The 23,821-nt window shown below is 40.1% G+C and overlaps 1 protein-coding gene across 4 annotated transcripts in view; it reads right to left on the reverse strand.

Moving 5' to 3' along the window:
• Window positions 1-586: 586 nt before the first annotated feature.
• timeless (timeless circadian clock) overlaps window positions 587-23,821 on the reverse strand; it is a 38,505-nt gene continuing 15,270 nt past the window's right edge. For all 4 annotated transcript variants that reach the window (XM_080423209.1, XM_080423210.1, XM_080423211.1 and 1 more), the window contains 21 exons: window positions 23,545-23,721; window positions 21,622-21,839; window positions 19,161-19,264; window positions 18,831-19,000; window positions 17,745-17,867; window positions 13,976-14,127; window positions 13,108-13,205; window positions 12,134-12,257; window positions 11,505-11,706; window positions 10,966-11,105; window positions 10,140-10,225; window positions 9,012-9,135; window positions 7,098-7,180; window positions 6,633-6,787; window positions 5,773-6,031; window positions 5,498-5,566; window positions 5,181-5,299; window positions 4,037-4,295; window positions 2,471-2,522; window positions 2,284-2,348; window positions 587-1,801 (listed from right to left, as the gene is read on the reverse strand). In XM_080423209.1, coding sequence (XP_080279335.1) covers window positions 1,662-1,801; window positions 2,284-2,348; window positions 2,471-2,522; window positions 4,037-4,295; window positions 5,181-5,299; window positions 5,498-5,566; window positions 5,773-6,031; window positions 6,633-6,787; window positions 7,098-7,180; window positions 9,012-9,135; window positions 10,140-10,225; window positions 10,966-11,105; window positions 11,505-11,706; window positions 12,134-12,257; window positions 13,108-13,205; window positions 13,976-14,127; window positions 17,745-17,867; window positions 18,831-19,000; window positions 19,161-19,264; window positions 21,622-21,839; window positions 23,545-23,721 — 2,919 coding nt within the window. In that variant the 3' untranslated portion in view covers window positions 587-1,661. The remainder of the gene's footprint in view (window positions 1,802-2,283; window positions 2,349-2,470; window positions 2,523-4,036; window positions 4,296-5,180; window positions 5,300-5,497; window positions 5,567-5,772; window positions 6,032-6,632; window positions 6,788-7,097; window positions 7,181-9,011; window positions 9,136-10,139; window positions 10,226-10,965; window positions 11,106-11,504; window positions 11,707-12,133; window positions 12,258-13,107; window positions 13,206-13,975; window positions 14,128-17,744; window positions 17,868-18,830; window positions 19,001-19,160; window positions 19,265-21,621; window positions 21,840-23,544; window positions 23,722-23,821) is intronic.

The following is a 23,821-nucleotide window of genomic DNA, read 5'->3' on the forward strand; positions in this document are numbered from 1 at the left end:
AGACAAAAAGTGGAGTTAGGAGGTTTTGTTCATCATTGATAAGAACAGCTGAATGGACCTCCAAGCTCACAATGAGGTTAGAGGTCAAAAGGGGGTGGAGCCTGGAGTCAGCAAAACCAGCTAACTCCACCCCCCTTTGGTGGACTAAGCTGGTTTTAGCACAGTTTTGTCAGAGTTAGCTGGTTTTGTCAGAAGTGCTTTTTAAATACTTTTCATTAGTTCAATATTTTTTTAACCAACACACAAATGTAAAGAGTGTTCAATAGCACTGATTTATGAAGAAAAAAAAAAGCTGAACATTTGAGTTAGCTGGTTTCTGCCAGACAGCGACGAATGTTTGATTTACTTGGTTGTATGTATTGCTTCTTTTTTGTTTGTTCTTGACATTTGTCCGATACATTTTTTTTAAATTATTTTTTTGTAATAATTGTACACTGCAGACTTAGAAAACCAGCGGTTTCACAACACTGTCTTTTTTATTATTAATTATCAATATACAAAAGTTTAACTCTTAAAACAAATACTTTTTTTATACGCAAACCCAATTTCTGCAGAGTGTACATAAAAAAGGGTAGAGAATGTTAAGCCTTAACTTTAGCCTATTATTATTACCTGTGTGTAAAATCACCTTCTCTTGTCTTAACTCTTTCCACTGCATGTGTAACTTAACACCCACACTGAACTGGTGCTGAACATGTAAAGAGAACAATTACATCTAAACTGTAAGTAAAAAACCCCAAAAATAAACATTTCTAATCAACCGTTTCCAGTGATTAAACAAAATCGTCTGTCGGGTTGGAAACCTATCATGTCTAAAAATGTAACTTTTCAGGATTCAAATTCACAAATAGCAAAAGTAGCAGATCTACGAGCTCGAAACGCGGCACGAAGCGCCTCGTTTTGAGCTTGTAGTGTGATCAAGTAGGGCGTTAATTTACGAAAAAACACAAAAAAGTAAAATATGGAGATAAGAGGTTTCTGCCCGACAGCGACGAAATAGAACTTCCGTAAAAACAGGATCTTTAGAACCATTTTCTCTTATTTTCTCTAACAGAGGCAACGTGGAAATCACAGTTTCCCACATCATAGTCTTCTCTCTCTCTGGCGGTGGGACTCCCTCTTTCTTTGGCGTTTCGCCCAGGTGGGCGTGGTTATATGCCTTAACCCCAGTTGGTTCTTTTTTGGTCACGACCCGAAAGTGAAATTTGATGTCTTCCCGGGACCCAAATCTACCGGGACCTAGATCTACAAGCTCACAAGCTTGTTGTGAGCTTGTAGATCTGCTATTTTCACTACTTCTAAAGTTTTTTTTAACATATTTTTTTATGGAATTTAGATTTCTTTTATGAATAATTGTGAGAAAAAATAAATTTTTATTTTTGAAAATCTCTTGAAATATATATACTTTTAAAATAAGAAGTAAAAAAAAAGGGACATTTACTTGCGAGTCGCGACCTATACCACTGTTTGGGAACCACTGCCTTCACCGAACCTTAAAACCACGCCCACCTGGGCGAAATACCAAAGAAAGATGGAGTCCTGTTTCCAACATCATAGTCTTCCCTTCTCTTTGGCGGTACATCTACAGCCCCTCCCTCTTCGAGGTCAAACGTGTGGAGAAGAATCCTCACATCTTTATTCATGTGTTGGCCTAGTTCGTACTAATCGTCATCATCGTCATCGATGAGCGCCATCTTCCGCCGACGCTTGGGCGGAGCGGAGAGCGTCTCGGCGTCAGAGTCTCCGTCAGAATCGCCGCCGTCTTTGCTCAAGTCCATCACCAGGGCGGGCGAGTCGTCCTCTGTAAGGACATTTTAATTTGTCAGTCAAGCAGTGCTGATTTCGTCGACTGAAACTATTGCCGAAAAAACGAATAAAAACTCAGTTATGATGACAAAAACTAAGACTAAATATATTGACAATTTCTTGACAAACAAAAACTAGACTAAAATGTTAGGGAGGGACGAGTGGAGTAGAACTAGGACAAGTCATTTTATGCTTGGCTGCGCGTGGGTGTCACACTCCAAAAATAGCTGATCTACAAGCTCACAGCGCATCACAGACGAGTGTGAAGATCGGCTATGTTCGGTAGCCGGTCTACAAATCAGGCATTGCGACGCCGTCAAAGCCTGCCAAAATACATTTTAGTCGACTAAATCAACTGTAGATTTAATCGACTTAAATCTTTTTTCACAACTTTTTTTTCCTTCCTTTTTTTGTTCAGTAATGTATACAATATTATTATGCAGCCGTGTCTAATTTCTACCTGACAGCATTACGTACCATGGTCATCATCTTCATCGTCCAGCACTCTGCTTCTTTTATTTGAGACCTTCTTCTCTGGAGATCTGCAATAAAAACAACATAATATTTTACCGTTAAAAAGTAAAGTAGTGGTAAAGTAGGAATATAAAAGATGAGCTTTAGTAATTAAAGTCATTGATAAAGATAGTGGTCCATGATGACTCACCCAGTTACAGTGTGCACTTCTGGTTCCTCAACAGGACTGACATCTGTGGCGTCTGGTGGTGTCAAAAGAAAATGTTACAAAGACATCTAGGGCTGTCGTGATTATGACATTTTACTTGACTATTAATTGTCAAGTAAACAGTCACATACCACGTACAGTATGCATGTACTGTACACAGTAAAAATCCTTTCTGTTGTGTAACTTTTAAAGTGTACAAATGGAACCAAAGTAACTTCTAAACTAGAGAGAGAGAGCAACTCACCCATAGGAACAAATGCATAACAGAGCGTCTTTCTCTCTCTCTCTCTCTTTCTCTCTCCATCTTTCTCGGAAGGAGGTCCTGGTAGGACCAATCCTGAGTAAAGAGTGTCCTAGCCCAGATATTTACTGCTGTGTTATGAACTTACTATTGCTATTTTTGAAAATGTTTTGCCTAAAATTACATGCTATCCTATTTTTATATTACAGAAGAGAGCCAAAGGAATAATAGATAGATCTGAATATTATGAATCGATCGACTAATAAACTCTTTATTAAATATAATACTATAAAATGGTATGATATAGTAGCTCAACAGCCTACAACAGAAATTGCTTCCATCCTGCATTCAGAAATTGTTCAGAATAAAAGAAAACCGGTATGAGCTGAGGGGAACACTTATGTTCAAAACAAGAGCTAGAATAAACATTAAAAGGCAATACAAATATGGAATAGTTGTGATAACGACTTAAAAAAAAGTGCAGTTCAATGTATAAATTCAAGGCATTTTTTTAATATAATATAGTAGATACATATAAAACTTAATAAAATATTATTCCTAGTGTGTGAAACAAAAAAAATGTCTGTTTTTGACTTGAATCTATGTTTTGCCATTGTTTCTGTTTTATGTATATTATAAAGTAAAAAAGGTAGGCATTATAAGCTACGGCTTCAGCCTACACCTTTTCGGTCCAGGTGTTGTTTTTGTGCCATTTGTTGTGACTAACTCTGTACATGGCTTAAGACATAAATAAAATCATTCATTCATGCCTAAAATAGGAATGCCAGGGGACAAAACAGGGCTCAATCGGTTAGCCCAGTGGTTTTCAACCCTTTTCATATCAAGGTCCATTATTTATTCGGCATTTGAGCCACTGACCACCATTTGATGAGATTTAGACTCTCAGACCCAAAACTTGTTATCGTTGGATAAGATTTTGTCCACAATTCCATGATGTATTGCTGTTGGTACCATAGGAGAGATAACAGGAAAACGTTGATCACAATAACAATTATTTAATTATAAGTAATACAGATGTTTAACAATAATTTAACTCTTGAGAGCGTAAAATGAAACCAAATGGACCCGTAAGGGTCCATTTGGTTTCATTTTACACTCTCATGAGTTCAAGATCTAATAAGGGTCCATTTGGTTACCAACTCTCCATCATTTAGCTGGGGACCACCTGGAACCCCCTCAAGGACCACTGGTGGTCCCCGGACCACTGGTTGAGAACCACTGGGTTAGCCAGTCACACAACAACAAGGACATGAACATACAGACGTGGGTGCTCACTGTCTGCTCACCTGAGTGGTGCTTCCTCTTGCGGGCCAGCAGCAGAGCCCTGAGGGCCTGGGTCCTCTGCTCATGCTTGTCCACCTCCTCTCCATGGAGCTCTGCTGGGACGGGGGTCCCAGTCCCACCAGGGACCCCCCCCTCCTCCTCCGGACCCTCCCCCGTCTGGGGGACCCCCACCTCCTCCTCCTCCACTGGGGGGCTGAGGGCTGCCGCCGCCCCCCTGAGCTGGGGCGGACTCATCTTGGCGGAGATCCTCCAGAAAGATTCCTTTATGAAGAAAAGGATTGAACATCATTTATTGATTGAATACTTTATCATCAGTTTGCAAAAAGGTACAGAGGTACAGTTATACAATGATGCTGAAGGGATAACACAAAAAGCCCTGAGGCTTTCTATTGTGGTCCTGTGTATTCAATTCATCAAGACATAATACATACTAGAGATCATACTAGGAGCAGTAAAAGTATATTTACAGAAAAAAACATTGGGCTTGTACATCTGCTATTTTTTTTTTCTTTTAACACATTGAGTGCCAAATTTCCTAAAAAACGTATATATACGTTTTTTTTTATCTTTTAGTTTTTTTCGTTTCTTTCCACGCGGGAGGGGCTAGAGCAGCTCTGGGATCACCCTAGGCGATTCTGAGAAGGAAGGGCCAGATGGATCACCGTGTCAAAAACATGGCTCCCCATCCGCTTCCGTTCTATTTCCTTCTCTAAAACCCCTATAACTCCGAAACTTCTTACGCTGGGGAAAACAACTCATTTTGTATCCGCGATCGCTCTGCCATTGTGACCCGCGTGAGAGATGTTATCGTTCCAGCGTTAGCCAGGATCGCTCGTCATGGAGTCTACAGCTTTAAACAGCACAATGGAGCTTAAAGGAGAATACCGGACAAATTAAGTGTTGTCTTTGATGTCTCGTTACTCACCTACCGACGTGAAAAGTGGCGTTCTTTTTTTCCATAGATTCCCCTGTCGTCATTTTTTAAACCCCCTCCGTTGTCATAATGGGAGCGCGTGGGTTAGGGAGATTCGTCTATTATAACCGATGCAAAGTTGTTTTTTTCTCTACTGCTAGTCATTGTGGAGTCTCAAATACATATCAATTTGGGGGGTTCACTTGAAAAGAGAACCACTGCCTTAAAATTACCTGTTCGTTTGCTGGAGGTCGAATCCCCAGTTTCTTCAGAAGCTTCTGGAAGGCTTTGTTCTCCATGGCGTCTTCGTTGTCCTCCGTGAAGGGGACCAGAGGAACGGGCTGAGAGATACCTGGGACGACAAAACTCAATGAACTTCTGCCATCACAATGTATTATGTATGTATTTAAGCTATATTTAAAAACACTAAAACATTATAATTTTGCAGAATGTCTTTTCCAAAAGTGTAAAACCACTTGCGCCTTACATCATGAATGTAGCTTAAGCTTAATTTTAACATTTTTGTTGTGCAACAGCATTTTGCACTCACCATCTTCTTCACGGTCCTCTGCTGTACGGTTCAGGCAGTTCTGGAGCCACAGCAACGGTCCTCTCATGTCTGTTGTGGAGAAAACACGGTATTACACACCGACCATCACCACAAACAGTTGAGTTGTACTATATTGTCACAATGTTATATATCACCCCAAGAAATAAAATAGTCATATTCATATTGTGATATATATCTGTGATAGGCCACTATCGGCCAATATAATCAGTCAAGCTCTATGAGCATAAAGCTCATGTGACCTTTGACCTCCTCACCTTGGGCTTGGAGATCTCGCACCATGGCCACTACATCCGTGCTGCTCTTCACCACTGAGGAGGAGGAGGAGGAGGAGTTCAGGCCCCTGCTACGTCTCCTCCCTGCGTCTCCTCCTGACGTAGTATCTCTGTCCTGGCGGACGTCCTCTCCTCCGTCACTCTCCTCAGACTCTGCGTCCTCCTCATCCTCCTCCTCCTCCTCTTCGTCGTCCTGGTCCATAGGATCTTGGGTCAGTCCAGAGAGGAACTCCTCTTCAGTCTGAGATACAACACCACAACAGCAATGAGCTTTAAAAATCCAAATTAATTTCAGTCATATTTTAGTCATCTGAAATCTTTTAGTTTTAGTCCAGTTTTAGTTGACTAAATATCAAGATTTTAGTCGACTAAAGTGGATTTAGTCGACTAAAATCTATTTTGGCAGGCTTTGATCTAAGCGACTTTGAGTACCTAGAAAAGCACTATATAAATTGTATGTATTATTAGCATTATCACTGATAGCGTCACAATGCCCGTTTTGTAGACCGACTACCAAAAATAGCCGATCTACGTTGTGAACTAATTGATCATAACAAATTACTGACTGATAATCGAATCAATTTAAATTGATCTTGTGGAAAACAGCAGATCTACAAGCTCACCACACATTACGATGCAAAGTGATGAGCGTGTTGAGTATTTACGCTTTACGCTAAGTATAAAAATGTAGTTTTTGTGGTTAATCACATTCCAGAGACACGTAGCCCACCAATGAAACACACAATGAGTAGGCAGAAATTGTACCATCTTATAATGAATTATATGAAGATAAGGTTGAAAATGAAAAGAAAAAAAAATTAAATGCAAAGATGAGACTTTACCATTGCCTTTCCAGAACTCTTCCCAGAACTCTTGCCCTGTCTCTTCTTGTACAGCTCCTTCCTGTCAGACACCAGGCCCAGGCTGAGCAGCTTGTCCACCACACGGGCACGGGAACGCTTGGCCGTCGACTTCTTCATGATGTTACCCAATACATCTACAAACACAACACAGTACACACACCCTTAAAAAAGATGTTCCCCAGTACATCTACACAAACACACACACACACACCCTTCAAAATCACAGCTGGGGGGTAAAGACATTGAATCGTTTGAGTTCAAAAGGTTTGTCATGACCTCCAGAACCAGTGGTGGAAAAAGTACTCATATGTTAGGAAAAATATATATTTGTGTCAGTGGCAGTATTGGTAATCGGAAAAAAATATTTTTTTTACGTCAGTGGCAGTGAATGAGTTAAGTACAGTACTTGAGTAAATGTACTTTACACCACTGTCCAGAACGTACCGTTTGAGTCTCTGAACTCCTCGTAGAGATTCTGTAGCTCTTCTTCCTGATCTTCAGTCCAAAGAACGATCCGAGTTCCTTTCCTTTAGTGAAAAAAAAAAAAAAAAAAAAAAGGCAGAAGTGTGTTTCAGAAAATGACTGTAACCACTAAAACCCTATATACTAATTGACCGCGGTGTCCCCCCCCTATTTATTTCCCTCTACAAAATAGCAGATCTTCAAGCTTAGAACGTGTCACAACAGAATGTTTGCCCCAGAATAGGGACGCTAGAATTCAAGTGGTTAAATTATATGTATTAATTATGTGTGCGTTTTGTAACATGTTTATCCATTTAGTTTTTATGTGTGCGTTTTGTAACATGTTTTTTCATTTTGTTTTTATGTGTGCGTTTTGTAACATGTTTATCCATTTTGTTTTTGTTGTGGATATTGTTGTGGAGTTTTCTGCCTTTATTGATACAGTCCACAGTGAAGACTGACAGGAAACAGAGGGAGAGAGAGAGTGCAAGGTTCCCACACTTTTTTAACAATTTTCTAAACTTTTCCAAAGTAAAGTATTTCACCCCATTTCCAAGCCTATTCCAAGACCCACTCGAGCAAAGGTGTCACGTGACAAAAAGAACAGATCTACAAGCTAACAACGTATCACGTTGCAACGTCTTGTTAGCTTGTAGATCTATTATTTTTGTCACGTGGCCACACGTATTTCACATACTGTTTTTTTATGAACAAAATCAATAGCCAAAAGCTATGTAAATTATATCCAAACATTTTCCAAAACATTAGATTAATTACAAACCTTTACTAGGCCTGGAAAACTTTTTTTTTTTTTTTTTCAAAATATTTCCAGGAATTTCATGCATCAAAGGGCCACCGGGCTTGGGAATCAAACCCGGGCAGAACTCACTATCAGAGCCTATGTGGTATGTGCCTTAACCATTTGACTGTGGTTCGGCATCCCGTCTTTCTCTCATTCCATCTTAACCCATTAAGACCAGGAACGCATACTGTGTCATTTAAGATTTTTTTTAGCTATAACCATTATAGTTCATAGTGCTGCGCTACGAGCTTGTAGATCTGCTATTTTTGAAAAATCTTGAACATTTCTGTTGAATACATATTTTTTGGAAACCACATTTTTAACTCAAATCTTTCCTTCTGGGGGGGGGGGGGGGTCCCTGGAACAACATATTTTGATGGGGATCAGTGGCCAAAAACATAATTTTGGGGGTCCTTGACAAGAAAAGGTTTGAGTACCACTGATATAGCAACAATAGTTTTTCATTTGACAGTTACAAATGTTCGCACAATTTTTTTTTCTAAAATAGCAGTTATACAGATATATAGTGCCAGTCACCAAAGAAAATTGAGCAACCTTGCATTCATCGCTGCCAAAAAATGTATTGCTGTAAATTGGAAAGCCCCTTCCCCCCCAACACTGGCCCAATGGAAGACAGAAATATCAAGTTATATACCTCTAGATTACTTACACTACAAAATTAAAGGAAACTATGATAAAATATGGACTCCTTTCATATTCTCAGATGGGCTGATGTAAGAACTAGACCCTGGAGGGTGTTTGGAAAGACAGCTGCATCTGTAAACCTAGCAATGAGTTGTGTTTGTGATGTTTTTTTTTGGTTATTGTAATGTTTTGTTTTTAATTTTTCGTGGTGTTGTTTTTTGTATTGTCTGTAAATACTGTAATGTCTTCCAAAAAATAAATAAAAAAAAGATTTAAAAAAAAGCAGATATAGAAGCTCATAGTGTGGCACTCGGTGCCGCACTACGAGCTTGTAGATCTGCTATTTTTTAATAGCCTAAAGAAATCTTAAAATTACACAGATGCCTTCCCGGATTGAATGGGTTAAGATAAATGTTGTGATTTGGTCCTCCATCATCATCATCACTTACTTCTGCTTCTTCAGCTCCTTGGCGCTGCTCACCAGGCCCATGTGCACCATCTGGATCACTACCTGACGACGTGTGCGCTGGCTGTTGCTTAGCAACGGAATCAGAGTCTCCACAATGTCTGGAACTGAGGAGGGAAAGGCAGTCGAGTGGAAGAAGTAGTACTCACATTTGTTACTCAAGTCAGAAGTAGAAAATGCCACCACGTAGAAATACTCTCTTATAATAATAATAATAATAATAATAATAATAATAATATCTCAAATTGATATAGCACTTTTCTAAGTACCCAAAGACGCTTTACATGGGGAGGGGGGAGAAAACAACTAAAGAAAATCTACTTTATTTTGAGAAAAGGTCTAAGACTAAGGAATAAAATCAATAAAAACAGCAGAATGGTAAAAGTAAAGTAAAGTAAAAGGGTCAATATTCAGAATATTTTGTTGAGTTATTTAAGTACAAAAGTATTGGTATCAAAATGTACTCAACTAACCTAAAGTTAAAGTACTGTACAGTTTTCAGAATGTATCAACATCTTTTGAAAATAGCTGATCTACAAACTCCGTTGCAATGCAACACGTTGTGGAGTTTGTAGATTGGCTATTTTTTTTAACAGATTAAATGTATAAAAAAAAAAGGGCTTAATTTGTTAATGCATGTTTTGTGATAATAAATCTACAAAGTATTAGTATAAAATGTTCAAGAAGTGGAAATATTCAAGTAAAGTAAAAGTACCTAAAAATTTTACTTGAGTAAATTGTCTCTGTCGGGTGGAATATGGTGATAAAAGTTTTTTTCCCCGACAGCAACAATATGAACTTTAGTAACTTTCCACCCCTGGAGAGACTGAACGTTCAGAGACACAGATTGGAGCCATTTATAGTTTGTAACACATGTTAAAACCTCCAATCTGGAAGATTTACGTCCTTACCCGGGACTTGAACCCTGCTCTCTCTCCAGTGAGAGGAGGGCCAACATGTATACTGTTGAGCTAAGACGTACCGTAACGCCTCTGCTTGGGCAGGGGAGGTATTACACTTTGGGCTTCAGGCGGTACTACTTGCCAACCCAGTCCTATTGCAGTCTTAATAAGTGTTAAAAGACCAGAGAATGAAAGGAGACAACACACACCATCAGAGTCACGGTGCTCTTCATACAGCCGCTGCAACTCCTCTTCCTCCTCTGTGGTCCATGACGCCTTTTTCTTTGAGCCCTCTCTGTCACAATATGGCAATATGGACAATATAAGAGTACAGTATGGACAATATAAGAGTACAGTATGGACAATATAAGAGTACAGTATGAACAATATAAGACTAATAAAGTAATTTATAATGTAGGCATTAGGGCTGGTGAATTAATATTCGAATATCGAATATTCCTCGAATATGGGGAAAATATGTATATTCGAATATGAAAATTAGTATTTGGATATAAATAAATAAAAAACAGCAAACAAAATGTTTATTTGACAGGGACAATACAAAAAACAATGTATCAAGTTATAAAAACAAACAAAAGATATGTTTTATTGGATCCGAGCACTCAATACATTGTTTTTTGTATTGTTTGTCAAAAAAAGAAAATGTTTTTTTTTTAAGAAAAATAAATAAATATATATATATATATATATATATAATAATAATATTCGTATATATTCGAATATCTGCCAATTTTTAAGACCAATATTCGAATATCATTTCTGAGGAAAGTTGACAGCCCTAGTAGGCATTTAGCAGACTTACAGTAAGCAAGGTAAACACGAGGTAATATAATGCATCAAATGCATAGAAATAGAATAGTAAATACTATTGATACTTATGTGTGACGATGTAGTATGATCAAGTATGGCGTTAATTTACAAAAAAAACACAAAAAGTTAAAATAAGGAGATAGGAGGTTTCTGCCTGACAACAACGATACGCATATATAAACCCAAAGAGAACAGAACACCCACCCGTCCTGGGTGTATCCTTCAGTCATCTCGCGCACGGCGGTGACGTTCTTCCAGAACAGCAGCTCCATGAAGGCCTTGTTATTGGTCGCCGCGAGTGCAAAGAAACGCTTCAGCACGAATTTGGCAAAGGTGACCAGCTCCTAGTGGAGAGAGAGAGAGAGACTTTTTTCAAACCTTTTCCTGCCGAGGACCCCCAAATTGATATGTATGTGGCCGCAGACCCCCATCTGAAAATGTGTTGTGCCAGGGACCCCCCAGAAGCAAAGATTTGTGTTAAAAATTTTGCCTTAAAAAAAAAAGATTTAAACATTTGCACACATTTTCACGATATTTTTTAAAATGAGCAGATCTACAAGCTCGTTAGCACGGCACTCGCGCTATGAGCTTGTATATGTGCTATTTTTTAATAGCCAAAATATGAAATATGGATTAAATGATTGTGACACTTTATTAACTAATTTTGCTGGGGACCCCCCTGGTACCCCCCAAGGACCACCTGGGGGTCCCCACTTTGAGAACCACTGCTCTATTAGATGTACCTTATATGCGTCTGCAGCAGGGTCGTTGAGGATCTTGTTGAAGAGGTGGAAGACAGACAGCTGGTAGAGCAGGGCGTCCATCTTCAGGTCCATGGCGAGGCGGTGGAGCATGCGGGCGATGCAGTGGTTGGTGTGAGGGGAGTTCTGGGAGTAGGACTTCAGCAGGAGCAGGTAGGGCTGCACGACGTTGGGCTGGGCGAACCTAGAGGAACACAACAGCAACGAATGAGGCTTACGGAGTCAGCGGTGTTGATTTCGTCGACTAAAACTTTGACAAAAAAATGTTCGTCGTCTACCTTTTTTCACTGACGAAAACTAAATAAAAACGAAATAAAAACTAAGCTTCAGGACTAAAACTAAGAATATATTGACAATTTCGTCAACAAATAAAACTAGACTAAATGTTAGTGAGGGACTAGTGGAGAAGAGATCCAGTAGAACTAAAAGAAAAGTCCTTTTATATTTGGTTGTGCTCAGGTGTTGCGCTCTGAAAATAGCAGATCTACAAACTCACAACGCGTCGCGCTGCGACGAGTTATTGGAACCTTGGTGCTTTCACAGAACCGTCCACGACCTGGCATGCGTTTCCACCAGTTTTAAGCAGAACCAATAAAATAAACCTCCCTCACCGTTTGATGAAGTCCAGGAAGTTGAAGTCGGTCTCTGCCACCTGGACGGTCTCCATCTCTTCCTCCACTAGTTCTGCTGCATCTTCATCTTCGTCGACCTCTGGCTCAGGGGGAGGAGGCGACCCTGAAATCAAAACAAATGTGCTTTTTTTAATATATATATTTTGGAGGTCTCTGTTGGGTGGAAACCTCATATGTCCAATGCTGTTACTTTTCAGGATTCAAATTCGAAAATAGCAAAAGTAGCAGATCTACAAGCTCAAAACGTGTTGCGATTTTGAGCTTGTAGATCTGCTACTTTTGATGCTTTTGTGTGACGCTGTAGTATGATCAAGTACAGCGGTGGGCAACTTTGATGATGGAGAGGGCCACTATATTTCCACACTCACTCCAGAGGGCCACATTGCATATACCGTAATTTCCGTAGTATAAGGCGCACCTGAATATAGGCCGCACCAGCCAAATTTAGGGAAAAAAACAAATGTGTGCATATACAAGCCGCACTGGACTATAAGCCGCAGGTGTGAAATCCATAGATTTAGAAGGTCCCCTAGTGGCCGTTAGCTGTAAAAATCCATAGATTAGCCGCACCGTTGTATAGGCCGCAGGGTTCAAAGCATGGGAAAAAAGTAGTGGCTTATAGTCCAGAAATTACGGTACTGTTGGGCAATTCTATGTCACACAAAAGTAGCAAAAATAGCAGATCTACAAGATCAAAACGCGTCGCAGCGCGACGCGTTTTGAACTTGTAGATCTGCTATTTTTGCTTTTTTTGAATTGGAATTCAGATTTTTTTTTGTGCTATTTTTTTATTGGAATCCTCAAAAGTAACAAATTTATATAATTTCAAATGCAAAAAAAATACACAAAAAGTTTGAATATGGAGATAACAGGTTTCTGCCAGACAGAGACGATTTACTTCTGTACCCCTCGTGAAATATCAAATATGAGAATAGAGGAGAGGTTCTGGTTACTTGGCAGGTCGGCAAACAGGATCTGCTTGAGGAGTTCCAGTTCTTCTTCAGGTTCCACGTCAGCCGAGCCAAACACGTCTCCCTCGGGCCACACCTCCCTGAAGAGAGGAGAAGAAGAAGAAACCTTGATGTCAACATCCTGGACTCTGAATGTTGGCTTTTTATTTAGCAAATCAAGACAAATCAAGAACAGATTCTTATTTACAATTGCGTCCTGGCAATTATAGACAGGGGGGCCTTTTTAGGGTTAGGGAAATAGGGGTTTAAAGAAAATCAATCAGGTTAGGTTAAAACTACAGCTGAAAGCTTGTACATCTGCATTTTTTGCAGTTTAAAAAAAAAACACAAATCTTCTCTTCTAGGGGTCCCTGGCACAAAACATTTTCAAATGGGGGCCTACAGCCGAATGCATATCATTTTGGGGGTCCTTGGCATGAAGAAGTTTGAGAACTACTGTAGGCAGCAGAGACAGAGGAGGTATCTATGCCAGGGGTCTTCAACAGGGGGTCCGGGACCCCTAGGCGGTCCTCAGAGTTACTACAGGGGGTCCGCCAAATCTTTGTGTGATAGGATTTTTTTTTTACCTTAACCACTTGAACCCTAACATCCCTTTTCTGAGGAGAACTTTAGCCAAAAATAGCAGATGCGCTGCGAGGCGTTGAGCTAGATCGGCTATTTTTGGCAAAGAGGTATAGGTGTGTAGAGGGAAAAAAGAGCAGACCAAGTAAAAAAAAAAAGTTTAATCTGAAACACGATTTTATATAATATAGAGGGGGGTCCCTGCTTCGTCTCTCTCTCAGCTAGGGGGGTCTTGGCCTGAAAACGTTGAAGACCCCTGATCTATGCAACAGCTGACAGACACACTGACCTAGCGGCGCGGAGCAGCCCCAGGGCCTCGGGTCCCAGTCTGGCCAGCAGAGCGTCCTGGAGCCTCACCATGGCCTCCGTCCTCTGCTCCTCTAGAGGGGTCTCAGACGTGGGGTCAAAGGGCACGATGCTCTCCACCAAACCGTCCGACAACTGGAGAGAGAAATGCATTGTGGGTAAAAGAAATAAATTGTTTCACCACTGGATCTATACTTTGTTGCAATCTGTAAATAGACGATCTACAAGCTCACAAAGCTTGTAGATCGGTGGTTACGGTAACTTTTTGGGGGGAGATAGCAGTCGTTTTACAATGTTGCAAACTACATGATTGGCTGCCTAGGGAAATAACTATAATATAGCTATTATATAGCCTATATAACTAGACCCTCCATAAAAACGCGGGCAAAAGTCCTTGATTATGCGGGCTAAAACTCTTGATTATGCAGGCTAAAATCCTTGATTTTGCGATGAAATATGTGTTTTTTTTTGCAATTTTATGCAGTGGAATTGCGGGAAGTTGCGAAATATGCGGCAATATGCGAAATATGCGATATGCGAAAAGTTGCGAAAAATGCGAAATATGTTAAAAGTTGCAAAATATGCATTGCGCCACCGAGTGCCGCGCTATGAGCTTGTAGATCTGCTATTTTTGAAAAATCGTGAAATTTTGTAAATATACGTATATATTTTTAAATTCTTTGTTACTCAAATCTTTGCTTCTGGGGGGTTCCTGGAACAAATTTCCTGGAACAAATTTGGATATTTGAGATGGGGGTCCGGAGCCAAATACATTTAATTTTGGGGGTCCTTGGCATGAAAAGGTTTGAGTGCCACTGCCCTATACAACAGGGTTGTTGTAAAAGTGTGACATCTAGTGGCCGAACGTTGTCTACTGCACCTGTTTAACACCACAAACTACTATAATCCATGTTTATGAAACCTGGGTAACAGATGTTGTTCTCTCGTCTCTTGCCTTGTTTTGAACTTTCTTAATAAAACTTTTACAGCAAAGAAAAGGAGAGAGAAAAAAAAGACTCGTCTTCCATAATAAAGTAAAACTGTCAACTTGTTGGCTCTGTGTCTGTGATGTGGAACATATTTACTGTTGGCAGAACTTGGCCCCCAAAACGTTTTCAGATGCTTTACAGCTGAAACAGTCTGTGGCTTATTTTGCTGTTGTGCAACTTTACCGTCTGTTTGAAGCCTGGAGGCTCTTTTTTTTTGGAGACACACTCAGTTTATTTCAAAACGTGATTGGAGGATAAAACCCCTTGAGATTCACCATCTTGTTTTCCAGGGGGTCCTCAGGCACACACAACACACAAACAATGACAAGAAACCATGGTGTAAAGTAACTAAGTACATTTACTCAAGAACTGTACTCTGTCCCTAACCCCAACTACAACTTTGAGGTACTTTTACTTTACTGGAGTATTTCAAATTTTCAATACTTTTACTTCTACTCCACTACATCTCGGATCAGAGTTACTAGTTACTTTGCAGATATAAAGTATTACATTATAAAACATACATTAACCACTTTAGCCCTATTTTATACCTAGGCTATTTTCAAACATTTTGGTACTTTTACTTTTGGTACTTTAAGTACATTTTGATATCAATACTTTTGTACTTTTACTCAAGTGAATTTTATATTCCGGACTTTTACTTGTAACGGAGTACTTCTTCATTGCAGTATTGATACTTTTACTTAAGTAAAACATTTGAGTACTTTTCCCACCACTGCAAGAAACAACAATCAACAGACACATCGACAAAACAGACACATGAGGGCTCTCACACCATCCAGACCATTCTACATCTGCTACGCATTTCATCTATTCTAGAACATCAAAAAAGTCAAAGGAAAATACTAAAATATATCAAAAGCTGTCAAAATCAAAATACAATCAATTATATAAAACAAGAAGAAGTACATTTGAGCGAATCAAGCAAAGACGTTTTGAAGAAATTAAGTAATTGTTCAAGTCTGAAGGTGCTTTAACCCATTAAGACCTGAAACGCATCTGTGTCATTTTTAGAATTTGAGCTAAAAAAGCGTTATTTTACACTTTGGCTATTCAAAAATAGCAGATATACAAGCTCATAGCGCGGCACCGAGTGCCGCGCTACGAGCTTGTAGATCTGCTATTTTTGAAAAATCGTGAAAATGTGTGCAAATCGTGGAATATATATTGTTTAAAGCGAACATTTTAAACTCAAATCTTTGCTTCTGGGGGGTCCCTGGAACAACATATTTTGAGATAGGGGTCGGCGGCCAAATACATATAGTTTTGGGGGTCCTTAGATCTGCTATTTTTTGCTAATTTTGTGCTACACTGTTGTACGACAAAGTATACACATTTAGGGTTAGGATTACGGATTAGTCTGATAACCACTATCAGACTAATCCGTTTAGGCAATTATATTTAAAAAAAAACGAATTCCTTATAATGTGTTGATATATAAAAAATAAATGATAAAAAAAATTTGCTTCTCAATTATTCGATTAATCAAAAAAGTCAACAGTAGAATAATGGAAAAATAATCAATGGTTGCACCCCTAGTTGTTTCTGTGAATTACCTGAAACTAGAGCTCTTCACGGGCCCCCCCGATTCCGAAAATACCCGAGAGGACCGAGACCCGTACGGGTCTGATCCGTGTTTTATCATAATCACTCGGGTGCGTGTCGGAATCGGTCAGTATTACCTCGGAACTCGGGTCTGTCTAACATTATGTGTAATACCCGAGTGGATCCGAGAAGACCCGTAGTATGCCTGCTGCGTGTGCGCGCGGTTGCACTAATCAGGGGAGAAACGCAATGAAGTGCTGTTTAACGTGTGTGTGATGTTTTAGACTGACCTGGGATCAGGTTTAGTGCAGCAGCGACATGAATGGCTGTGCATCTTGCATGATGTTTTAGGCTGGTAGCTCAAAAAAGTTGAGCTACGCAATGCATGCGCACCAGCGGTGTTTACTTAAGTAAAAGTATCAATACTGCAATGTAGAAATACTCTATTACAAGTAAAAGTCCGGAACGACGCGACGCAGTGTGAGCTTGTTGTAGATCGGCTATTAGTACAGTACTTGAGTAAATGTACTTAGTTACTGCGCACCGCACCGTACTGCAAGGCAAGCCAGCTGCCAGCCAGGCTGATTTGAAAACACCGGTGTGCATTCATGGATTCCTCTGACACCGTTGTCCTCAATGAACAAGGTGAAAGCAAAGCTTTATAAAATGGTCAGTGGTCAATAGGTCTGCTATTATTTCATAAAGTCCACATTTATTTACAAAGAAAACCTTTTGTCACACATATTACATTAATACCTCTGCGCATATTTATTTATTTTTATGCACTTTTTTGAAGGGGTGTCTGCAGGGTCGGGGTCTGTAAAATCTCAGAAATAAATCGGGTTTCGGAACAAATTTCACCAGTCCAATTAGGGTCCGGGTCCGTAAAAAAAAAAAAAAGGTCGGAATGGGTCAGAATCGGACGAAACTGTCACGGGTCCACTCGGGTTTGGTTTGTTATTGGATTTTTTTTCTCGGAACGGGTCGGAATTGGATCAGATTTCACATTTCCATTTCGGTTCTGGACCGTTTTTTTGGGACCCGTGAAGAGCTCTACCTGAAACCCTGTGGCCCTCAGTTCATCTGAATGACCTGAAACCCTGTGGCCCTCAGTTCATCTGAATGACCTGAAACCCTGTGGCCCTCAGTTCATCTGAATGACCTGAAACCCTGTGGCCCTCAGTTCATCTGAATTACCTGAAACCCTGTGGCCCTCAGTTCGTCGGCCACAGTCTTCCAGGTCTCCTCCAGGGCCTCTGGGGTGGGCGGCTCTGAGCTGGACTTCTTCTTGTTCGACCTTCTTCGCTTAACCCTCTTCTTCTGCAAGAGAGAGAGTTCAATTCAAAAGGCGTGTTGATGAACAGTTATCCACATAGAGTTAGTCCTAAAAAAAATAATATATTATATATTATTATATATAAGATATTAACACATTCCATGCCAGAGTTTAATCTCATAATGTACTCACCAGTGCCAGCGTTTTATTGTTGTTTTTTTGTTTTTATCATGTCGCCACAGACCTCGCTAAATAAGTTAAAAGTGCGCGTTCATTTGGTTCTAAACACACAGCGGATCCGTGAGAAACGTCCAGCGAAAACAGTTTCCAAATGCGAGCCGCCATCTTGAAGCTACAGCCGATACACGCTAAACAGTGATCAGCGAGGAGAAAAACAACAAACCGAGAAAATCGAGTTTTAAACAGGATCCCAGACAGGAAGCGGATACGATCGAAAAAACCGGAACCCGAATAATTCCGTTTCCGGCCGAAAACCGGAAACGGAAATGGATCAAAAAAATTCGGAAAGTGCACCTTGGGCGATTAACATGGGAATCGGCGGTTCGCGTAGATCTACGCGACTGGCACGCTGCGGCTTTAAATAGGTTCGCGTAGATCTACGCGATTGGCATTCAATGTGTTAAAATAAGCTAAAATAGCATAGCTACAAGCTCACAACGCAAAAGGTTTTCTGAGATTTTGTAGATTTCTTTTTAGATTTTTGAAAATGTTTAAAGATTTGAAATTGAAAAGAAATGAAAGATTTTTGAAAATGATGGAAACATATTGGGTAATTTTCTTGCTATTTCATTATAAGTTAAAATCTTTGACGATTATTGAATATAAAAATAGATTTTTGAAAACTTCTACAACCTACAATGACATCACAAAATAGGAATGCCAGGTTGAAAGTGGTTAACAGAGACAGATGCTATAATCTTTACCCCATGCCGTTAGAAAATGTATTCTTGCTCTACACGTATTATTTATGCCACCGTCGCATTTACCTGCACCACGAGGTTGTTGCGACCTTTGCAGAAGCGCTCCAGCATGCGCAGGAATAGATGTGTGGACTCCACCAGGTCTTTGAGGAAGGACCGTGGCTGATACCTCTCGTCAAACTTCCTCAGCAGAGTCAGGAAGATCTCCCTGTACTCCATCAGGTAGAAGATGTTACCTAGAAGGAAAGAACAACATGTTAAAGTCAAGAAGATCTCCCTGTACTCCGATAGTGTAGACGGAAAAAAGAGTGGACCAAGTACAGAGCCGACCCCTGTCAACAAAGTATTGGTTTACTAAGCAACTTGTAGATCTGCCATTTTGCCAGTGCATCGTACTTTTGATAACGTTGGAACTCTGGCGGATGGTTGAGTCGTGGGAGCGGTCCATCTCGTTCACCGTTAACAGCAGCTCCTGGTACGCCTTCAGTGCCAAGTGCATCCTGGGTAATGAAAAAACAAAGAGATATAAGATCAATGATATATCATTAACTATACCTTTGGATCAATAAAACATTTTTTAACACAAATGTTCTCTTCTGGGGGGTCCCTGGACTCCCTGCACAAAACATTTTCAGAGGGGGGTCCTCGACCAAATCATATCAATTTGGGGGTCCTTGACACGAAAAAGTTTGAGAACCACTGCTCTAAGTAGAATGGAAATAAACTGGTTCACATTTCACCCATGTCCTTCCCAGTGTTGCCACGTCTGCTTATTATAAGCGACTTTAGGCTTGTTTTTCTGTAAAGTCGCTTGTAGTTGTGGGTTGCGTTTTTTGGGGTTTGTTTCTAAAGTGTAGTTGCTTATTTAGACTTGTTTCCTATTGTTGTTTAAACCAGTGGCTCTCAAACATTTTCATGTCAAGGACCCCCAGATTAATATGCATTTGTCCACAGACCCCCATCTGAAAACATTTTGTGCCAGTTTTTGTTAAAATGTTTAAAAAAATATTTTCACTTTTTTCTCAAGATTAACACATTAACCGCCAAGAACGTAGTCCTACGGTCCGTTAAATCCAACTGTTAAGCGCCGAGACCGTAGCCCTACGGTCCACGGTCTTTTCGCGCTATTCACTTCCGGGTTCACTTTCGGAATTTTTTTGATCCACTTCCGTTTCCGGTTTGATGACAGGAAATAGAATTATTTGGGATCCGGTTTTGACGATCACGTCCACTCTCGTTCTACAGACGAAACTGAAACTCAATTCTCTTCCTGTAGTTTTTTCTCCTCGCATTTCACTGTTTAACGTAATCCGCTCTAACTACAACATGGATACCCCGTTTGACACGTGGTCTTCACTGGGAGATACAGTGGGATGTCGCAGTTGTAAACAGACCCTGTACGGCTCAATCTTAAGGATTTTAACAAGATCTATGGCGACATGAAAAAAACTAAAAAACAACAAAAACACCTTGGCACTGGTGAGTACATTATGAGATTAACCTCTGGCGGTCGATGTGTTAAAACAAGAACGAAATGACAAAAGTCATATTCTACCAGGTGCTCTCTCTGTGTGTGTGTGTGTGTGTGTGTGTGTGTGTGTGTGTGTGTGTGTGTGTGTGTGTGTGTGTGATTGTTTTCATAGACCTGATTACTTGTTTTTCGGATTGCTTGTTTCTCGCCAAACCTGGCAACATTGAACGCGACGGTAAACGCTAATAATGTTTTTTATATAAGTGGTGACAACATTTTTAGACACCACAAGGGTCTTCCCAACAATAGCGAAGATTGAAGTCAGTGTGAACATGGCCAAATAATAACTTAATAGGCAAACTAGGACTAATGAAGCACGCTAGCATTTAGGCTAACTTTGTTCCCTGAGGCAGCAGTAGTGCAACTTGCACTGTCTGCAACTGTTGCAGTGTGAATGAGGGGAGCGGAGGGCGGTTACTGCGGAGGACGGGCCGTCTCCCCATTGGCTTAAAGGACGGGCCGACGGGGAAGTGTCCCCATTGGCTTAAAGGAGTGAAGGACAGCCATGACAGCCAATGATGAATAGGTGGCGACTAGGTGGCGACTTGGTGTCGACTTGGTGTCGAATGATGATGATTAGTCTGACTGTAGACTCAGGCGCTCTTCGAGCACCTGGTAAAAAAAATGCAGATCTACAAGCTCACAACGCGTTGCATCGCAACGCGTTGTGCAGGGGCGGCCTTTCCTATGTTTCACCCGTTTCAATTGAAACGGGCCCCGAACCTCAGGGGGCCCCCGAATTTTCTTGAAAAAAAAAAAAAAAAAAAAAAAGTTTAGATTTTTTTTTTTTTTTCAAAATAAAATTCTAGATTTTTTTTCAAATGTTATTATTATTATATATATTTGTTCAAATATTATTATTATTATTTTTTTTTAATCGCATGATCGCATCGCATCCCAGACTTTAATCGCATGATCGCAACGCATCCCAGACTGGGATGCGATCATGCGATTAAAAAATAATAATAATAATATTTGAAAAAATATATATAATGATAGTAACATTTGAAAAAAATCAAAAGATTTATTTTGAAAAAAAAAAAAAAATCGAAACTTTTTTTTTTTTTTTCTGGGGGTGGGGGGGGGGGGGGGGGTGCATAGGGGGCCACATATTAGCTCTTGAAACGGGCCCCCAGATCACTAAGGCCGCCCCTGGCGTTGTGAGCTTGTAGATCTGGCTAGATTTTCAAATAGCCGATGTGTATACCGTAGGTATAAGGTGCTCCTGTGTTAGTTGCTTCTTTTGGGCTCGTTTTCATAGACCGAGGTTGCTCGTTTCTCTCGCAAAATCTGGCAACACTGGTCCTTCCCCGTCCCTCCCCTCACCTTTTGGACCAGGAGGTGGCCTCCTTCTTGTCGGTGAGGATCATCTCGTAGTAGTTGGTGATGTTCTTCTCCATGTAGTGGAAGGAGCGGATGGACACGGTCTCAGACACCAGGTCGGCTCTGAAGCCGTTCCCTCGGTTGAAGGCCATGAAGAAGCTCAGAGCCCACAGGTAGTAGGTCTCATCATGCTGCTGGGCCGTCTCACGGATCAGATTCTCCTGGAGTAGTGGAGCGACAATTAGGGGTTAATTAAAAAGGTAGTGTAATTGATATTTCTGGACGATTAATCAAAAAGGTGCTGTAAGTCAGGGGTTCTCAAAGGACTGCGAAATGTTTATGTATTTGGCCACGGACCCTCATCTGAAAATATGTTGTGCCAGGGAAAAAATCTTGAAAAAATCTGAATATTCATTCATTCGTTCAATTTATTATTTATTTTAGTATTTATTCTCGAAATTACACTGAGTAATTAAACTCATTTGCAGTGTCGTCGAGTAATACAATACGGTGCAAATTCAACAACATCACAGTTTAAAAATACATTACATCTGGGAATTGGAAAATAAAAGGCATACATGTGAGATATAAAAGTTACAAAAAGAATTTTTCAAAATTCTAAAAACCATTACACGTTGTGGTGACCTGTTTGGTCACCACAATGTGTAATTGCTCTAAAACGACTCAAGGGTACTAGAGTGGTTAATTTCAATGTAGTCTGCAGGTCATTCCATGTGGTAGGACCACAGAAGCTAAAAGCAGATCTACCAAATTCAGAGTTGACCTTGGGCTGTGTGAGAAAACTACTTGAACAAATATATTTTGAAACATTTTAACAACACAAATCTTGTATGGATGTCCCTGGCAAGAAACATTTTCAGATGGGGGGGGGTCCGCGGCGAAATGCATATTCATTTGGGGGTCGGTGACATGACATTTTTGTCATTAACCTGGAACACATCTGTGTCACTTTTTGATTTGAGCTAAAAAGCATTATTTTACAACTTTGGCTATTCAAAAATAGCAGATATACAAGCTCATAGCGCGGCACCGAGTGCCGCGCTATGAGCTTGTAGATCTGCTATTTTTGAAAAATCGTGAAAATGTTTGCAAATCTTTGAATATACTGTATATATTTTTAAAGCAAACATTTGTAACTCAAATCTTTGCTTCTGGGGGGTCCCTGGAACAAAATATTTTCTTATAAAATACATATAATTTTGGGGGTCCTTGACAATAATTGTCAAGGCAAGGACACAATTATTGTGAAAAAGTTTGAGAGCCACTGATATAGAAACATACACTTTTTAGAAAACTGTTGGGATTTAGAAGACATTTGTACAATCGGCTTCAGGTCTTAACACATTGACTGCCAGAGTTTTTTCAGAACAGTCTGTAGCCTGCCAGGGTTTTGAACGATTTTGGTACCTTTTCGCATAGCCACAGAATATTTTTCTCCAGTATGATTGATCCCAGATAATTTCTAATCACAGATTCAGGTGTGGTTTCACAAATGTCAACGAGGTCATTATGACCTTGTTGTCATGTGTTGTTTGATGTTTGAAAATAGCTCAAAACCAGTAGTTTCAAACCAAAAAACAATGTGAATTGTTTGTCCGTTTGAATTTTAACATTGAAGTGGATGGAGCAGCAAATCTTTGGAAATTGTTATCTCCTTATTCGTTTGGAATATCGAAAGAGTGTCAATACTAAATAATTAGAGAATCTTTTTAGATTTTTTTTTTTTTCAGGACGTTTTTTAACGTCTTTGGCAGGCAATAGCTTAATTCCCTTTGGCAGTTATTGTGTTAATGGGTTAAAAGTATAGGCCATTGGTTCTCAAAGTGAACCAATGGCAAAGTCCTTTTTTTTCATTGCTGCATTTTGAAAAATCAATAAAAACAATATTTGAAACAAAGCGTTCACCTTGACCAGGTACATGAGGCGGTTGTAGCAGTTCTCCAGGAAATCCACGCAGAACTCTCTCAGGAACAGACGCACGTTGAGCGCCGAGCGCCGCTTGCTCTCGCCGTCCGCCGCCTGCCGGTTCCTCTTAGGAACACGCCTCACCGACTTCCCCGAGTCATGAGAGTAATTCTTGAACTGGGACAAAAAAACAGAAACAAACAAATATTTCCCTTAATTCCGTCTACTATATATTCTGTCTACTATATATTCTGTCTACTAGCTACGATATAGTTTT

The sequence above is a fragment of the Gymnoscopelus braueri genome (genome assembly GCF_963280865.1).
Source record: "Gymnoscopelus braueri genome assembly, chromosome: 3".
NCBI classification, from domain to species: domain Eukaryota; kingdom Metazoa; phylum Chordata; class Actinopteri; order Myctophiformes; family Myctophidae; genus Gymnoscopelus; species Gymnoscopelus braueri.